The sequence below is a fragment of the Triturus cristatus genome, chromosome 1_1 (genome assembly GCF_964204655.1).
Source record: "Triturus cristatus chromosome 1_1, aTriCri1.1, whole genome shotgun sequence".
In the NCBI taxonomy this organism is placed as follows: Eukaryota; Metazoa; Chordata; class Amphibia; order Caudata; family Salamandridae; genus Triturus; species Triturus cristatus.
Window position 1 is genome coordinate 576,500,632 of NC_140579.1, and position 16,635 is coordinate 576,517,266.

Consider the following 16,635-nt stretch of genomic DNA (forward strand, 5'->3'; position numbering starts at 1 on the left):
AAGAACCAGCACGGCTGTGAGAGGTAAGATGTTTGTATGGTTTCTGACGGGATGGGGCATTTCAGAGGCTTAGTGAAAACATAATGGTTGAAAATATACTCCTGTGGCAGAGAAACGAAAACTAAATCCAGTGTTCTGTCCGAGTATCATTCACTGGATAGTAATGCAAAGGGCTGAGCATCTGCATCTCTGCACTAATAGACAATCATGATCGTCAGTTTCTGGCTATCAATGTACTAAACACATTTTATGCAGCTTTTCAATGGTCTAGACAAAACTACTACACTCCCCCAGAGGCTCTACAAAGCAGTTCTACTACAGTAAGGCTGAGAAATGTAATTACGTTTCCATGTAATGCTGTTCTTGAGTCTGTGCTTGCTGTTACCAAAGCACGAGTTGTTCCTTTCCATTCCAGTTTTATGCAACACCTAGTTCCAATCGATCTCCAAAAAACATACTACTGCAGCTTACCTGCTTGGCCCATAAAACTCACCTCGTCGTTCTCTCCGAAGGGCACCAGAGTGACAATAGTGTGGACATGGTGTTCCTAAGCCATCCTCCAGAACTGTTCAATAGTGTCCTCTTCAGGCCCATGAACAGCAAGGTAATCTTTAGCTAAGTTGAAGCCCTGGGAAGCATCAACAGAACCATAGTAAGAACATGGACCCCTATTGTCAACACCATCTCAACGTGAAGTAGAGTTTCACTTAGTCTAAATCCAGGGATTTCCCCCTTTGAATATGGACTGTAATGCACAGTGACATAGCCGGGGAGAAGTGGTGGGGGGGTGCGTCCCTGAAGGCATTTTTTTGGGTGCGGCCGCACTTCACGTGAAGTGAGCAATTGTGCTGAGCACAAGACAAGCTGTTTTCTTTTTTTCTTTTTTTATTTTCCCTCATCACCGTCTGTCGACTCCCTCCCTCCACTCTTACCCGCACCTGCAAGCTCAGGGCTGCCCAGGGCGGCAAAAGCACTATTTATGCCACTGGTGATGCAGGCGTTCAAGAACAGCAAGTTATCTACAACTCTTGCATAATTACCAAACACAGTAATCCTCTTACCAAAACACATTTAAAAACTAGGAGATCAATTTTGCAGAACCTTTTCCAGCACGCGAATCAGTGAGCATGCAAAATCTCATCCAAACTCACAGAAGCAGAATCAGGATACTTTTGCACATTAAGATGTCCCTTATGAATGCCAAATCTCTGTTAGGTAGATAGATCACTCTTCACTCAAAATGACACCCAGGGCCCTATTAGGAGTGCCCCTGCAACGCCGATGGTGCTGGTAATACAATGTGTGGTCCCATCTGAATTAAGAGGTTTGGGACTTTACTGCTGATCTGGTGTGCTTCACATGGCACTTCGCTTGCTCCAAGCAGGCAAAATCTCAGACTAAAACTCAATGGGAAACTAAGGAATTACTGGGGAAATTTGCTGAGAAGTTATTGATTCCATTATTGATTGTCCTGGTATTTTTATAATTTCTGAGGGTACCCTCAGTATTTTCCCTTAGTCCCCCAGTATTTCCCTTCAGAGAAACCAATTGATCTAAAATCAGTAACTCAAGGTGGCTGGGAAACACCAGGAGAAACATCAAAACATAATGAGGCATGTATTGAGTTGCTTCAGGGGACAGGTTCATGTTATTCAGGTGAATACTAAAGTTATAACTATTTTTAATGCCTTTAACATACTTGTATACACATCACAATTTACATGAATCTAGTTTTAAGTGCAATAAACCTGTGTCAGTTGTCAGGAAAATAGCTATTTTCACAGGACTGGATGAGAAGGGACATATTTTCCATTTGAAGATGTTATGTTATCGGTATTTTTATATAGCACGCTAACCACCCAAGAGCCCGTAATGTGAGGCCAGACTTGGAGAACATACTTGAAGAGTCAGGTCTTCAGCTTCTTTCAGAAATTAAGAAGAGTGGATGAGGCTCTTACGTGTTATGGGAGGTCGTTCCAGGCCTTAGTAGCCAGGTCTGAGAATGTGTGACTGTCTGTTCTGCTTTTGTATCTGCGAGGGGTGTGTGCTATTGAGAGTCCGGAAGAGCAGAGGAGTCTGGAAGGTTGGTGGAACCTAAAGCGGCTGTTCAGGTAGGTAGGGCCTATATTGTGGAGTGCTTTGTAGGCACCCAAAAAGAGCTTTCGATTAATTGTGATCAATTTATAAACTCTACAAACCACAGTGCAGAAATACTGCACACCTAGGTTTAGGAGAAACAGGTGAATGCCCAAAAGTATATGAATAACTTAGTTCCACATATCAATCCCAAAAGTTGCAGATTATGTGTATCTGCATGAGACTCTAATTAACCATGAAAAACAGAGATGATCAATATAGGTCTAGGAGGACTGTATGTTAGTACCAATGCAATGCAACAGAAGATGGAGAGTACAGTCTACTGGCATTGTCTTTTGACTACTGAAGTCAATGAAGCAATGAAGCAATCAATTACTGCATCTGATTCTCAGGCAGACCAAGGCATGCAAAAGGGGGGGAAGAGGTAAAAAATTATACTCTTTGCATTGCTTTCTGCCAACCTCTTCATCCCTGGAACAATGATGACTCTTGGAGGTACACTTTCCATGATTCATGATTAACACAAAGCACCTCTTCTAAAAGGGGGCCTTTTATATAGTAGTCTCATTAAGGACCCAGTCTGTCAGAATCAGAGCCTGAGAATATTCCCTCCTTTTGTAAACTACTGCTTTCAGTTTTTTAAGCATCAGTAGGACAAAAATAAATTCAAAATATAGCTTTATAGAATTGACATGACCATTAAGACACCCTGACTTGAGCCCTCAATCTTCAGAGCACAGTCTAAGATTTAAATAGCTTTTTTTAAAAAAAAAAGGTATGGAGAAAATCGCGATTTGCCCCAACCCAAAACTCCTCCCCCACAAGAGCCCCCCTGGCACCGCTGGGTCTCTTTCCCCACACACACCATTTCTGCTGATAAAAGCAGATGGAATTTGTGGGGGGAAAAACACACAAAATCGAGGACAAATAACAAATGCCGATTGCAGCAGTTATTACACAAGTTTTCAGAACACCTGTAATGCTTTGGTAATACCGAAGCTGATGAATTACCATAGCCTCTGGTAATTTCATATACTAAAAGACCACATGTGATTTTCAGAACTACATGATTCTTTTGCTGTGCAATGCCTTGGTGCATAGAAAAGGTCTTCGAACTATAAACCTGCAGGGACATTTCTGCAAATATTTGCTATTGTGCCTAGAAATGCTTTGCAAAAGGTAAACTTACACAGAAACATTCTGCATGAATTTCCCTGCGTGGCTGGTTTCTGTTGAAGTGAAAGAGCTCTTACTAGGTGATGAACATGATCTTGCAATGCACTAAAAGCTTAGAAAAAGTGTTTCAGGATACCTTACTAAATCTACAATAGGCAAAAATTGGACATGGAAAAAACACAAGCTTTGCACACGCCTACTTGACACCCAATGCTGTTTTGCACCGAGTTGCTTTCTCCACTAGTATCTACTCCTGGGCTTGATGCAGAGTCCACCGTATAGTGTTACAGTGGGGATGGAAACGGACAAGCAAGGATTGTAGGAATAAACAATGTGTCCATGTGCTGGATAAAGAAATAGGTCCTTATCATAGTGAAAAGAAGCCAACAATGATATCACACGTAACACTATCTAGTAGTCCATTTTGCATTAGTCTCAGTCAAGAAACATTATAAATCCATTGCTTGCTTTCATACATACGATGTTTTGAACGATCTACTCACAGGGATAAACCAGGCCTTGGCAGCATCAGACAAGGGATCAGGGCCCACAGCTGAGAATTTCACTCTGCACCGGTCATCTGAAAACAAGGGATGGAATCAGCATACACAAGAAGGGCAAGTCCACTTTCACTAGCTAGACAAGAAGAACTACTGGAAAAAAACAATCTGACCTGCGCTGCCTTCCTTCGTGTTAAGGGCCTTCCACTATGTTTCTCCAAAGCGCCTAGAATGGAAACTGTAGAAGTCTGAATCTTGGGTAGTAAAGGGCATGCCAGGGCATTAATTTCAATGCCTTCTTAAGATGGGGCATATTTTTACTTACTATGCTTACAATAATTTCATTGTAAGGTCTTTGCCAAAAAGACCCTCGCCTATGCATTCTCCAAACTGCAATCTGTCCTGGCAGGACATCAGACCCTGGAATGATAAAAAGCTTATCTGCTCCAAATGTATAGCTATATAAACAAGGCTCAGCAAAAATAATCTGATTTCACAGGATAGCTCAGTGAGACAAACCACTGATCTGAGACGTGAACATTTTAGAACTTCAAACACAGTGGGTAAGAGTGAAAACCTGTCACCTCTATGGTGTTAATACTTACGAGTCGCACATACATGTGATTAACCCAAGTAGAAAGATTGGACATAGGCAAAGCAAGGCTGATATTGCCATCTAATAGCACCTCTTGTAAACTCTGTTTGGTCACATATTGGCATTATTGGGTAGAGGCCTGTAAATTGTAAATTTAGTTCCAATGATTCGCTAACACCACAAAAAACGTTATAGTTTAGCAAAGATGAAAAAAGAAAGAGTGTGTGTATTCTGTTATAAGCCAATCATTATTATACCCTCTCTAGCCCCATGGAGCATGAATGCACACTTTGATTATGGACACCATAATTCTGTATTCTAATGAACATTGATCTTAAGAGCAGGGCGACATACACATACTTACATGGCAAGATGCTTGGGTAGGAGTGGGTCTGCTGGTTGACCAGGGCAGCAGCTGCTAGATCCGCACCAACATCATCCTTGGCCGCCTCCAGAAGCACCTTCAAGAGCAATGAGACATCACAGAATGACATATCACATGTAAACCAAAGACATGGATTACGTAGTTGCCTGTGACCCTATTTCTAGAGGTATCTGATTTAAAGAACCTGCTTCTGTTAGGATACCAGAAGAAATTACTCCATTTATTAAACTGCAGAATCCCTCAGTCTCGCCGAGTACCAAATATTAAGTCCAAAGAAGAACAATAAAACCCTGTAATCTTATTTACCAAAGAGAATAGTGCTTTTTTTCTTTCTTGGATCACAATCCAAATTAAAGTTTTTACACCTTGCATAGCAATGGACACAGACACAGATACATAATGTGTTCCTTGTAACATGAAGCACTCTAAAATCCTCCCAAGGATCTTACAATACCCAATCTGCATGGATTAGGACACTCGCTGACTGAATGTCAACCTTCACATCCTCATTTCTATAGTCCCATATGAGGTAATGAGTGTCAGAAATAGCTTTCACAAGTGAAAAATGATATTTCGTACTATAAAATATGTAACTTAGATGTGTACCAGTCTCACCTCAAGAAGAAGGCTTGTGACACAGATGCACCTGTTATGTTCTAGGCTCTGCAGCGTTCCATGTCAAGCTTTCCTGACTAGAGGACTAACCACATAAAGCAACGGGCAAGCAGATTGATGGTGTGACTTACTAAAACCTAACAGAAAAGAGGTGATCTAGAACTTTCAGTTTCCCCATGTTGCTCTAGGTTGGAGGTGAGATTAGATCTATATCCAGAGGAAATGGAAATGGACATTTCCTAGAGGAAAGAATCAGGGGAACCTCTTGGGTTTTGTAAATGCTAAATCTTCAAGGACAGATACTATGAAAACTAGTGGAATATGTGGAAATTGCATGCTAGAGAAAAGGAATATGCTACTTACCAGTATGCATCTGTTCTTGGCATGTAGAGCTGCAGATCTACACACTGTGCATAGATCGCCATCTGGTGTTGGGCCCGGATGTTGCAGTTGTTTTTCTCTTGGAAAGTCTTTGGAAGTCACGAGGTATGTGACTCCTCCTTTGGATCATATTGCGCATGGGCTTCGGCTCCATCCTCAGATTGTTTTTTGCCAGCGGGGAAATGATGGAGCTTTGTAAGAAACAGGAAAGATGCCCATGTGTGCTGTATCTAAATAAGATAAAACTGGAACAGATAAAGGTAGCCGGGGAGGCGGGTGGGCGTGTGTAGATCTGCAGCTCTACATGCCAAGAACAGATGCATACTGGTAAGTAGCATATTCCGTTCGAGGCATATGAGCTGCAGATTACACACTGTGCATAGATTATATAGCAGGACTCGCTCCTAGTGGCGACCACCAGTATCTGTTGCAGTTGTTTGAAACAATGTTTTGAGGACAGCCTGGCCCACACTAGCTTGTTGCTTAGTTTGCACATCTACACAATAGTGTTTAGTGAAAGTGTGCGGTGTAGACCATGTAGCTGCTTTGCAGATATCATCTAAGGGGATGTTCCCTAAAACTGCCATGGAAGCCCCTATCTTGCGTAGAGTGGGCTTTAGGGGGAATGGATAGCGTTCGTTTTGCTTTGTGGTAGCAAATCTGTATGCATTTAACAATCCACCTAGCTATCCCAGATTTGGAGATGGGGTTGCCTTTGTGTGGTGGTGAGAAAGACACGAATAGTTGTTTGGTCTTATGAAAAGGTTGTGTTCTCTGGATGTAGTACAGTAAAGCTCTTTTGACATCTAGGGTGTGTAGAGCTCTTTCTGCAATGATTTGTGGCTGCGAGAAGAATAAGGGTAGATCCACAGATTGATTGAGGTGAAAGGGAGAAATTACTTCAGAAAGGAATATTGGATTAGTACGGAGAACAACCTTATTATGATGCATTTGCAGAAAGGGTTCTTGAATGGTGAGTGCTTGTATCTCACTGACCCTTCTGAGCGAAGTAATGGCTACAAGGAAAGCAGTTTTCCATGTTAAAAATTGAAGCTCACATTTATGTAGAGGTTCAAATAGAGGCCCCATTAGTCTTGTGAGAACGATGTTTAGGTTCCACACAGGTGAGGGTGGCACTCTGGGGGGAATTATTCTCTTAAGGCCTTCCATGAAGGCTTTAATGGCAGGTACTCTGAAGAGTGATAGATGCTGTCTATTTTGTAGATACGCTGCTATGGCAGCAAGGTGTAGTCTAATAGACGTGTAGGCTAGGCTGCATCTTTGTAGGTGAAGTAAGTAGCTTATGATGTCTTGGATAGACACATCTAAGGGATTGACGTTATTGTTGTGACAATAGATCACGAAACGTTTCCACTTGGCTGCGTAGCAAGCTCTAGTGGTAGGTCGTCTAGCTTCTCTAGTGACGTTCATACAGTCAGGGGGAAGATTAAGGTAACCAAATTCTAGGATTTCAGGAGCCAGATCGCAAGGTTGAGCTGAGCTGGGTCCGGGTGTGTGATAGCTCCATCGTTCTGGGTTAAGAGGCGTGGAGAGAGGTGTAACTTTTGGTGCGGAACTACGGAGAGTTCCAGCAATGTGGCGTACCACGGTTGTCTGGCCCAAGTCGGAGCAACTAGGATGAGGGTTAGGGAATGTTGCTGTAGTTTGCGCACCACTAATAGAATGAGTGGGAGAGGTGGAAAAGCGTACGCAAATCTGCCTGACCAGTTCATCCATATCGCATTGCCTTTGGACAATGGGTGTGGATATCTGGCGGCGAAGCTTGGGTATTTGGCATTTTCGTGGGTGGCGAAGAGGTCTATCTGTGGTTGCCCCCACATTTGAAAGTATGGTTGAAGAACTTGTGGATGAAGTTCCCACTCGTGGATCTGTTGTGTTTGACGGCTTAACAGATCTGCAATGGTGTTTTGGACTCCTGGGACATGTTGGGCTAGGAGAAAAATTTTTGAGGTATGGCCCACCTCCATATCCTCTGTGCTAGCTGAGAGAGCTGCAGAGAGTGTGTGCCGCCCTGTTTTTGGATGTAGTACATGGCTGTCATGTTGTCTGTGTGGACTAAGACAGCCTTGCCTGAGACGTGTGTTTGAAAGGCTTTTAGGGCTAGGAATATGGCCAGTAACTCCAGATGGTTGATGTGGAGTAACTTTTGTTGAGGTGTCCACCTGCCCTGCATAGTGTGATGTAGTAGGTGAGCTTCCCAGCTGGAGAGCGATGCGTCCGCAGTTAGAACTATTTGAGGAACCAGCTCTAGGAACGGTCGTCCTTTGGAAAGGTTTTTGATGGTCCACCACTGCAGAGAGCGATAAACACGACCGTCTACCAACACCAGATCTGATAATTGACCTTGAGCCTGGTTCAATTGGCGTGCTAAGCACTCTTGGAGAGGACGCATCTGGAGTCTTGCATGAGGTACTATGAATATGCAAGAGGCCATCATCCCTATAAGTTGCATAAACACTCGGGCTGGAAGAGAGTGTTGTGGCTGAAATTTGGCGCGAAGAGCCTGTATGCTTGCTATCCTGGCGGGACTGGGGTAGGCTAACGCTCTTGAGGTATCTATGGTGGCACCGAGGTATTGTTGTACGTGGAACAGATGCAGATGGGACTTGGCGTAGTTTACTGTGAAGCCCAGGTCGTGAAGTAGTTGGATAGTGGCGTGAGTGTGTTGTACACACTGGTTGTATGAGCTGGCTTTTATGAGCCAGTCGTCTAGGTATGAGAAGACGTGGATGTGTTGTCTTCTCAGGTGTGCTGCCACTACCACTAGGCACTTGGTAAACACTCGTGGTGCTGTGGTGACTCCGAATGGGAGTACTTTGAATTAGTAGTGCTGACCATCCACTACGAATCTGAGAAACTTCCTGTGAGCGTTGTGAACGGGAATGTGGAAATAGGTGTCCTTGAGGTCTATGGTGGCAAGGAAGTTGTTCTGGGAGAGCAGAGGAAGTACTTGCTGGAGTGTGACCATGTGAAAGTGGTCTGAGTGTATGTATTGGTTTAGGGGTCTGAGGTCCAGAATGGGTCTTAGAGAGCCGTCCTTTTTTGGTATGAGAAAATATAGGGAGTAAACTCCCTTGTTTTGTTGGTGGGTAGGAACTGGTTCTATTGCACTTTTTTGTAGGAGGGAGATCACCTCCTGCTTTAAAAGTGACAAATGTTCCTGTGACATTGGGCGCTGTCTGGGTGGAATGGTTGGGGGGGTAGATGTTAGTTCTAGACAGTAGCCTGATTGAATTATCTGTTGCACCCATCTGTCTGAGGTGATGGTAGCCCAGATAGGAAGGAAATAATGGAGCCTGCCCCCGACTGGAGTGGAATAGAGTGGGGGGAGTGGAGGGAAGTCACTGGGTGGGGGTGGAGGCAGAGCGGGAGGTGTTAGTTTTGCCTCTGCCTTTGTTGTTGTTACCCCTGTAACTGCCTCTTTGGTAACCCCTAGTGAAGGTGGATTGGGTAGGGGCCTTGTAGGAAGTGGAGGTGCTGTCGGAGGAGTAGCCTTTGGTGGTGCTTCTAAAGGAGGAACGGCGAAAGGAGCGCCTGGGAGCTTGCGACTGCATGGCTTCCATAGATTTTGCCGTGTCTGTGTCCTTTTTCATTTTTTCGAGGGCTACGTCGACATTAGGGCCAAACAGGTGTTTCTCATCAAAGGGGTGGTTGAGGATGGAACTCTGAACCTCAGGTTTGAACCCTGAAATGCGTAGCCAGGCATGCCTACGCAGAAGGACGCTAGTATTTATTGCCCTGGAGGCAGTGTCAGCTGCATCGAGGATACAACGGATGGAGGTATTTAGTGATAGTTTTACTTCCTGAATTAGTTTGTTGGCCCTATGTTTATATTTGTCAGGGAGGTGTTGCATTATTGACTCCAGCTCATCATAATGTGCCCTGTCTTATCTGGCTATGAGCGCTTGGGTGTTAGCAATGCGCCATATGTTGGCCGCTTGGGACGCTGTCCGCTTGCCAGAGGCGTCCAGGAGTTAAGACTCCTTATCTGGCGGTGGAGCCTCACCTGATGCCTGGGAATTGGCACGTTTCCTCGCATTGGAGACTACCAGGGAGTCTAGTGGTGCGGGGCCCCTAATGTAGGTTGGATCTGTTGGGGCAGCCTTATATTTTTTCTCAATGCGAGGGTTGATGACCCTGGCCCTAACCGGGTCTTTAAAGACCTCTGGTGCGTGCTTAGTAACCCCTTAAGCATGGGCAGATTTGAGGTGGACCTCTGTGCAGTGTCAAATGTATCTAAGAGGAAATCGTCCTCAACGGGGTCTGTGTGGAGATCAACCCCGTGGTAGTGGGCAGCCCTATGGAGTAGCTGGTTAAAGCCCATTGTGTCCTATGGGGGGGAGGGTCTGGAAGGGTAAAGATCGTCCTTCGGGACGTTAGGGATGTTGTAGTCGTCCCATGGGTCTGGGGAGCCTGTAGGAGTAGGGTCCCCTGTTGGTTGGTTGTCCGCCCCATCCCCTGTGTCGTAGATAATGTCCTCATCATCATCCTCATCTGGAGATGGTGTGGGAGAATGATGGGGGGGAGACGGAGGAGGAGGTGGGGGAGGAGGAGGAGGAGATGAAGGAATCCTCAAAGGGGAAGTGGCAAAGTCTCTCCTTTTTGGTGGTGTAGCTGGTGCAGGCTTGTCCAGTGATCTTTTTCTGGTGCTAAGCGTCAAATGCCCAGTCTTTGGATCCTTTACGAGGTTTTTTTTGGTAAGGATCGGGTCGAAAGAGTTCCTCTGTAAGGGGCAGATCCTTCGGTGCCGATGGTGTCGGAGCCGTGGGTATTTTAGGCATTGATTCGGCACTGGTTCTCGGTTTGGAACCGTGGGGATTAGAAGTGTCTTTTGACTTCCTCGGTTCCGAGGTGGGTCTCGGTTTTGAGGTTTGGGAGTCGAGGCTTTTCGGCTTCTTGCTCGGGTCCGAGGATGTTATTGGTGGCGAGGAGCCGGTGCCAGTCTTTGGCGTAGAGTGCTTTGGTGTCGAGCCTGGCGCAGACGAGGAAAGGGGCATTTTCTTTTTCAGTGCCGGTGTCGATGAGAGTTTTTCGGCACCGAGGGTAGGCTGGCTCGAGCCCGAGCTGCCTGAAGGCTTGATGGGCTTCTTCACCGAGCCCGTAAGCGAGGTATGGGAAGCAGTCTCTCGGTGTATACCTAGGCTCGAAGGCGAAGGCTTGACCGAAGCCTTTTTTAATGGCGTGGAGGGGGGTTTGGGGTCGGGGTCGATGTTTGTACTCACGCCCCTCTGTGCCGGAGTTATATCCTCGACGTCGGAGTCGTCAGCTTCGGAGGCGCTGACAAGGCCTTTTTCGGTGTGATGTTGTTCCGGAACATCGACGCCTTCTTCGAAGATGTCGTCGGGATTGAACTCGATGAATGAGCCATAGTTCTCCTTGCTCGTCGGTCCCGGATCGTCTTCTTCGATCGGAAGGAGGCGCAAGCTGGACAGTCCCTTGGCTCGTGTTCTGGAGAGAGGCAGAGGTTGCACAACTCATGTAGATCAGTGCGGGGAAACTTCGACCCACATCAAGGACACTTTTTAAATGGCGTCCTTTCCATGAGCCAGGACAGGAGCGTAGGTAGGCCCGAAGGCCTTCGACGACGACCGGAATCGAAGACTTCGATTGTTGAGATTCGCGTCGAGTGTGGAGAACGCGATCGAGAAAATACCGTCGAAGGGGGAAGGATTGCATGCCGAACAGGAAAACTGGAACGGTTCCGAACTGGAGCGTGAAGAACACATCCGAGCTCGATGGCGGAAAAAAACAATCTGAGGATGGAGCCGAAGCCCATGTGCAATATGATCCAAAGGAGGAGTCACATACCTCGTGACTTCCAAAGACTTTCCAAGAGAAAAACAACTGCAACATCCGGGCCCAACACCAGATGGCGATCTATGCACAGTGTGTAATCTACAGCTCATATGCCTCGAACATCAGCTTTCATTGCGATGCCAGAGCTTTCTAACAACTCTTCAGATAGAGCAAATCTCACCCACATGAAAATCACATGACTTCCATTTTTCAAAAACATTGAGGTAAGGAAAAACATTTATTCCAAATACTTAGAATTTACAGATGAGTGCAGGAGTTCATGGCCAGACAATCGTGCTGTGAGAGGAAAAGGCAGGGCCTAATTTAGAACATACTTAACTCAAAGTCAAGGCCCTTATCGACAGGTGGAAAGTCAGATGGCTTTCAAGCTCTGGTCTGCATGTAACCTTAGCAGTGGAGCTCAGAAATCTACTAGACATTACAGGGGTTCCTCTCCTCTAGACCAAAGGGTACTCATCTCTCTAGGAGACAGAGAGGAACACAGAGAAACACACACACACACACACGCACGCACGTTTAAGGCTACCTAAGTCACAAGAATCATTTCAGCATGTGAAATGAGGCTGCTTGAAATGGTTTGAAGGAGATTTGGTGAGATATACTTCAAGAAATAAAAGCCTGGGACCCTACATAGCTTTTACTCTACTGAGGAAGCACTTACTTGATATTCGTGAAGAAATCCAGCATTACTATTGGCAGACTTTTTCAAGTAGTGCTGGGTAAATGTTTTCTGAAGGATGGGTCTTGACCTGTGAAGACATGAAAGATTGAAACAATGTTTAAAGTCTTTGGATTACAGCAGTTTACAATTCGCTCCTGTCTTGGGTTACTTGTGCTACGGTTCAGGAAGGACATGGCCCGGTAGTTTGGTCTGGACTGTTCCCATTGGAGCAGTAGCATTAGTGATTTGTATACGGCTGTGTTCACACTTAGGTGGCCTGGTGTGCAAAATATAGATGGACTGGGGTGCTGCCCCAAGTACCAGTGGCAAAGCTTAATTAAATCATTCCATTTGTAACTCTTTTGTATACTTTAGTATGGCCCTATATGTGGGATGCTTATGCCCTGACATTGGTCCAGTACACACTGTGCCACTAGTACCAATTTATACAACACTGATGAGCACTAATAATTCAAGCATTCCATTAATTTCTTATTTTATACTTCAGTTCAACTCGTTTCTAGTCATTCAATGAAAATGAGCCCTGTGCATCACAAGACATCTTAGTAATGTCACAAAGTCCTTTGCAATATATGGTGGTAATGAGTCCAACATATATAGCAGAGGCTGGAGCAGATCATTTGCTACACACTGCACAGCTCCACTCTGCTAAGCAGCATTAGAAAATTACAGCAAGGGCATTTCTGATGGGGATAGACTGGACAGGACTGAGGGAACTAAAAGAACCAATATTGCTTCTAAGTTATGCCTTCTTCATATGGTTACGATCATGCTTCAAGCATCCTCACGTTAGTCTGTTCTTGGAAATCTATTGTTGGAAAACGAGGCAGCATCTGTGAGGCCTGCACATATAACATGACCACATTTGTCCTTCACTGGGAACCAAACCCCCAATTGTAGCGCCTGACTCTCAGAGAGTAGCGTTGCAGAGCAGTCTGAGGCTTACTCCAGGGAAGTGGTGTGGGCTAGTAATCACCATTTGCGGGTGCGCAAAAATAACACTCAATAATTGATTGTCCAGTCTGTACTGTGCTTTATAAAAGTAAGAGTTCATTTATTAAACACACACTACTCAATACTATGCACCAATTTACAAATATACATAAGCTGTTGGAATTACTTTGTGACATTGCATAACATCTCCACCCCTCCGTGGAGGGGTGGGGTCTAGTACCACTACTCCCATGTATGTACATCAACTTGCCCCCAATGCAGATTGTTGTACATAACCTGGAGCGAGGGCCCTGCGCACTGGCACCATCCCAGTGTCGACCCCCCCCCCATTACCTCAACAAGCATTAAACAGGGGTACACCTGCCTTGGTGACACATGACCCTGACTGAGCATCTCCTACTGACCATAAAGTATGCACCTCTATATCTTAAGGGCTAGCAGTCTGGGGTCTTCACCTAAGCGCAGCAGCAAGAATCCATGTTTACGCACACTTTAGAATGACAGTACTCATCACCTTGGTTGATCATTTGAATGCATTGCAATTACAGCCCCTAAAGGCATCACAGATGAAATCGCAGGATTACGCATATACAGTCAGACACCCTAGCAGGACTGTGTGGCAACATAACCCTACTTGGCTTATGACATCTCCTTACACATGTGACTTACAATCCCTTCAAAAGAAGTACTCCTGGCAACTACACTTCTCCTGCAGTGCGCCTCTTCGCTTTAAAAGGAATCACAGGTAAAAGCATGGGATTACATAAAGACAGCCAGACCCCCTAGCAGGAAGGTACAGCAACATAAGCCCATTTAGCTTAACATCACCTTACACAGGTACTTCACTTTACACATGTGACTTTCAGTCCACCTAAAAAGAAATAACCACTAGTAAATGCATTTGGGGATGCACTTCTCCACACATCCCCAACTCAGCCCCTCACTTCATGATGCACTTCTCCACACATCCTCAGATGTAGAACAAAAGTTCCAGCCTAGAAGGTGTTTAAATGCTAGCTGAGCCCTTGAGGGGAAGTTTCCTTTAGGTCCCCATGACACTGAGGGTGGGACTTTTCTTCATGCTGGGGGGGAAGACTGCGCTTCTCCAGCAGCTCACCCCAGCACCTATTCACAAGTGAGGGTGACCCCCCTCCTCTGGGGGCCACAAAGCACAAAAACGGCAGATTTCCAAATGCCTGGCAAGGCATTATGGGGCGCTTCATGCTCCTCTTTACCAGCCCCAGCCACTGGGGAACACTCTCCCCCGCCTTCGGGGTCTCTGAGAGGGTGGATTGTCTTCACTGGCTCCCTGCACCAGCCTTTCACCTGGCTCTCCTCCTTGGCCTCTCTTCTCCCTGCGCAGAGGCCAATGCTCCTGCACACCGGTCCTGGGCTCTTCTTCTGGTGCTGTTAGGGTCCTGGGGGCAGTCAGGGGGTCTCTCCTTCCAACTGCCCATTGCGCCAGGCTCCAGCACCTTCAGCCTCAGCCACTGGGAACACTCTCCTCTGCCCTCAGGGACTCTGAGAGGGTGGATTCAGCAGGGAGCTGTCTTCACTGGCTCCCCGAGCCAGCCTTTCGCCTGGCTCTCCTCCTTGGCCTCTCTTCTAAACGCAGAGGCCACTGCTCCTGCGCACCTGTCCTGGGCTCTTCTTCTGGTGCTGTTAGGGTCCTGGGGGCAGTCAGTGGGTCTCTCCTTCCAACTGCCCATTGCGCCAGGCTCCAGCACCTTCAGCCGCAGCAGACCACACCTCAGAGAGAGCTTCTCTTCCTGTGCAAGCACTTTTTAAAAGTTGAGTACGGGGCTGGCAGGAAGTCTCTGTTGGTTCTATCAAACAGCGACACATCACGTCCCTTCCCCTGCTCCCTCCTTCTTGTCCAGCCTCTGGGTTTGTTCAAAATGGCGTCGTCCAGTGTCTCTGGCCACATGTCTCGGAAGCCCCTTCCGCCCACGCTGCCTTCCCTCCTTGGTGCAGCCTGGTGCCTGGCACCCAGCGACAGCGGTTGATGGATTGGCCTTTAGACCCACCCATCTTCTCTTCGTGGAGAGGAGGCCCTAGCTTGTGGAAGAAAGGTTATCAATCCATCCAGCTGAGGTCAGCCCTCAGCCTGGGTCTGGTCATTGCTGGCTCAGAGAAATATGACAGTTCTGGATGACACAAAAGCAGTACAAATATGACTTTGGACTCTGCAGAATACTTCTTTTCACATTCGCTACATTGGACTTAAGTGCGTGTCTGGAATCTGTAGGCCTAATGGAAGTTAATCTAGCCATGGGCCCCACATCCCCATAGGGGAATAATGAAGTGAAAACACAGTAAAACACACTGACTTTCCCTGGCCTGTTTCTTTCCAGGGTATAAAGCCTATTCTATGTCACCACCCAATACTGCATAAGTCCTGCCACACCATTCACTTTGTAGCTGCTCCTGGACTGCGCACGCTAGGAATCTCCCCTGCGCAGCCAGTACATGTGTGCACATGCATGTACACATGTGTCTGCATGTAACCAGCCCGGGGTCCCTTACTCCAGCTGCTGCACAGTGGCCTGGTCAAGCCAGGGGAACACCAGTAAAATCCCCATGCAGTCTCTTACATCCTGAGTTCACTGTGGGTGAGTCCCAACTTATGAGGCTCCCCCACAGTAAAAGCTCAACCATGAGGTGCTCAAAAACCCAAAAATCCGGGCGGCCCATAGTGTCAGAACCACCTTCTAACATCTATTATTTGTTTGACAGCGAGAGATTAACAAGAGTACCAGCAAACAAAGGTCCTCTACGATGTAGTGTAGTGTAGAGTGATTGTAAAAACCGAGGTCCTCTGTTCTGGGAGCTCACTGTAGAGCCAAACTACTTATGGTTGTCGTCCATGGATGAAGAATAATATATTTAGGGCACAGGGTTGCATAAGAAAGAATTCACCCGAATCCTACATCAATTTCTACATTTGTAGCTGCTCAATACCGCTCAAACACAAACCACTTAAATTAGTCTTAAGGATGGTGGTATTATGCATTATTTTGTCTTCGGGTGATCTTCCAATGAAGAAAGACTTAAAAAGCTACAGAGAAAGAAGAGTGTTTGCCTGGAAAGGGTCAAGGCCAGAAGAGGTTTGAATGGATTAAGAAATGTACTGTCAATATACTCTTTCTGATGAAAAGTGAGTAATCACATGTGGAATGGATACAGGGGAGAAGCAGTTCATGGATTACCAGGCGCAGACTGATGCATGCACCTTAAATAGACAAAAACATTCAGAAGTGAACTTTAACTTTGTGACCTGGGCAGTGAAGTATCTCAATAACAGCTTTAGGGAAAATTATATATTAAGGAAAGGTCATGAGTCCTTGCTTCCTTTATTCCCAGAAGGGGGAGGGGACTGGAAAAACTACTTCATACCTAACTGGGTTCATCA

The 16,635-nt window shown here is 46.1% G+C and overlaps 1 protein-coding gene across 1 annotated transcript in view; it reads right to left on the reverse strand.

Annotated features, from left to right (window-relative positions):
- LOC146870662 (receptor-type tyrosine-protein phosphatase V-like) overlaps positions 1-16,635 on the reverse strand; it is a 450,224-nt gene that overhangs the window by 15,286 nt on the left and 418,303 nt on the right. The window contains 4 exon segments of the mRNA XM_085643396.1: positions 494-628; positions 3,777-3,853; positions 4,733-4,829; positions 12,249-12,336. Of these exon segments, the coding sequence (XP_085499522.1) occupies positions 494-628; positions 3,777-3,853; positions 4,733-4,829; positions 12,249-12,336 (397 nt within the window).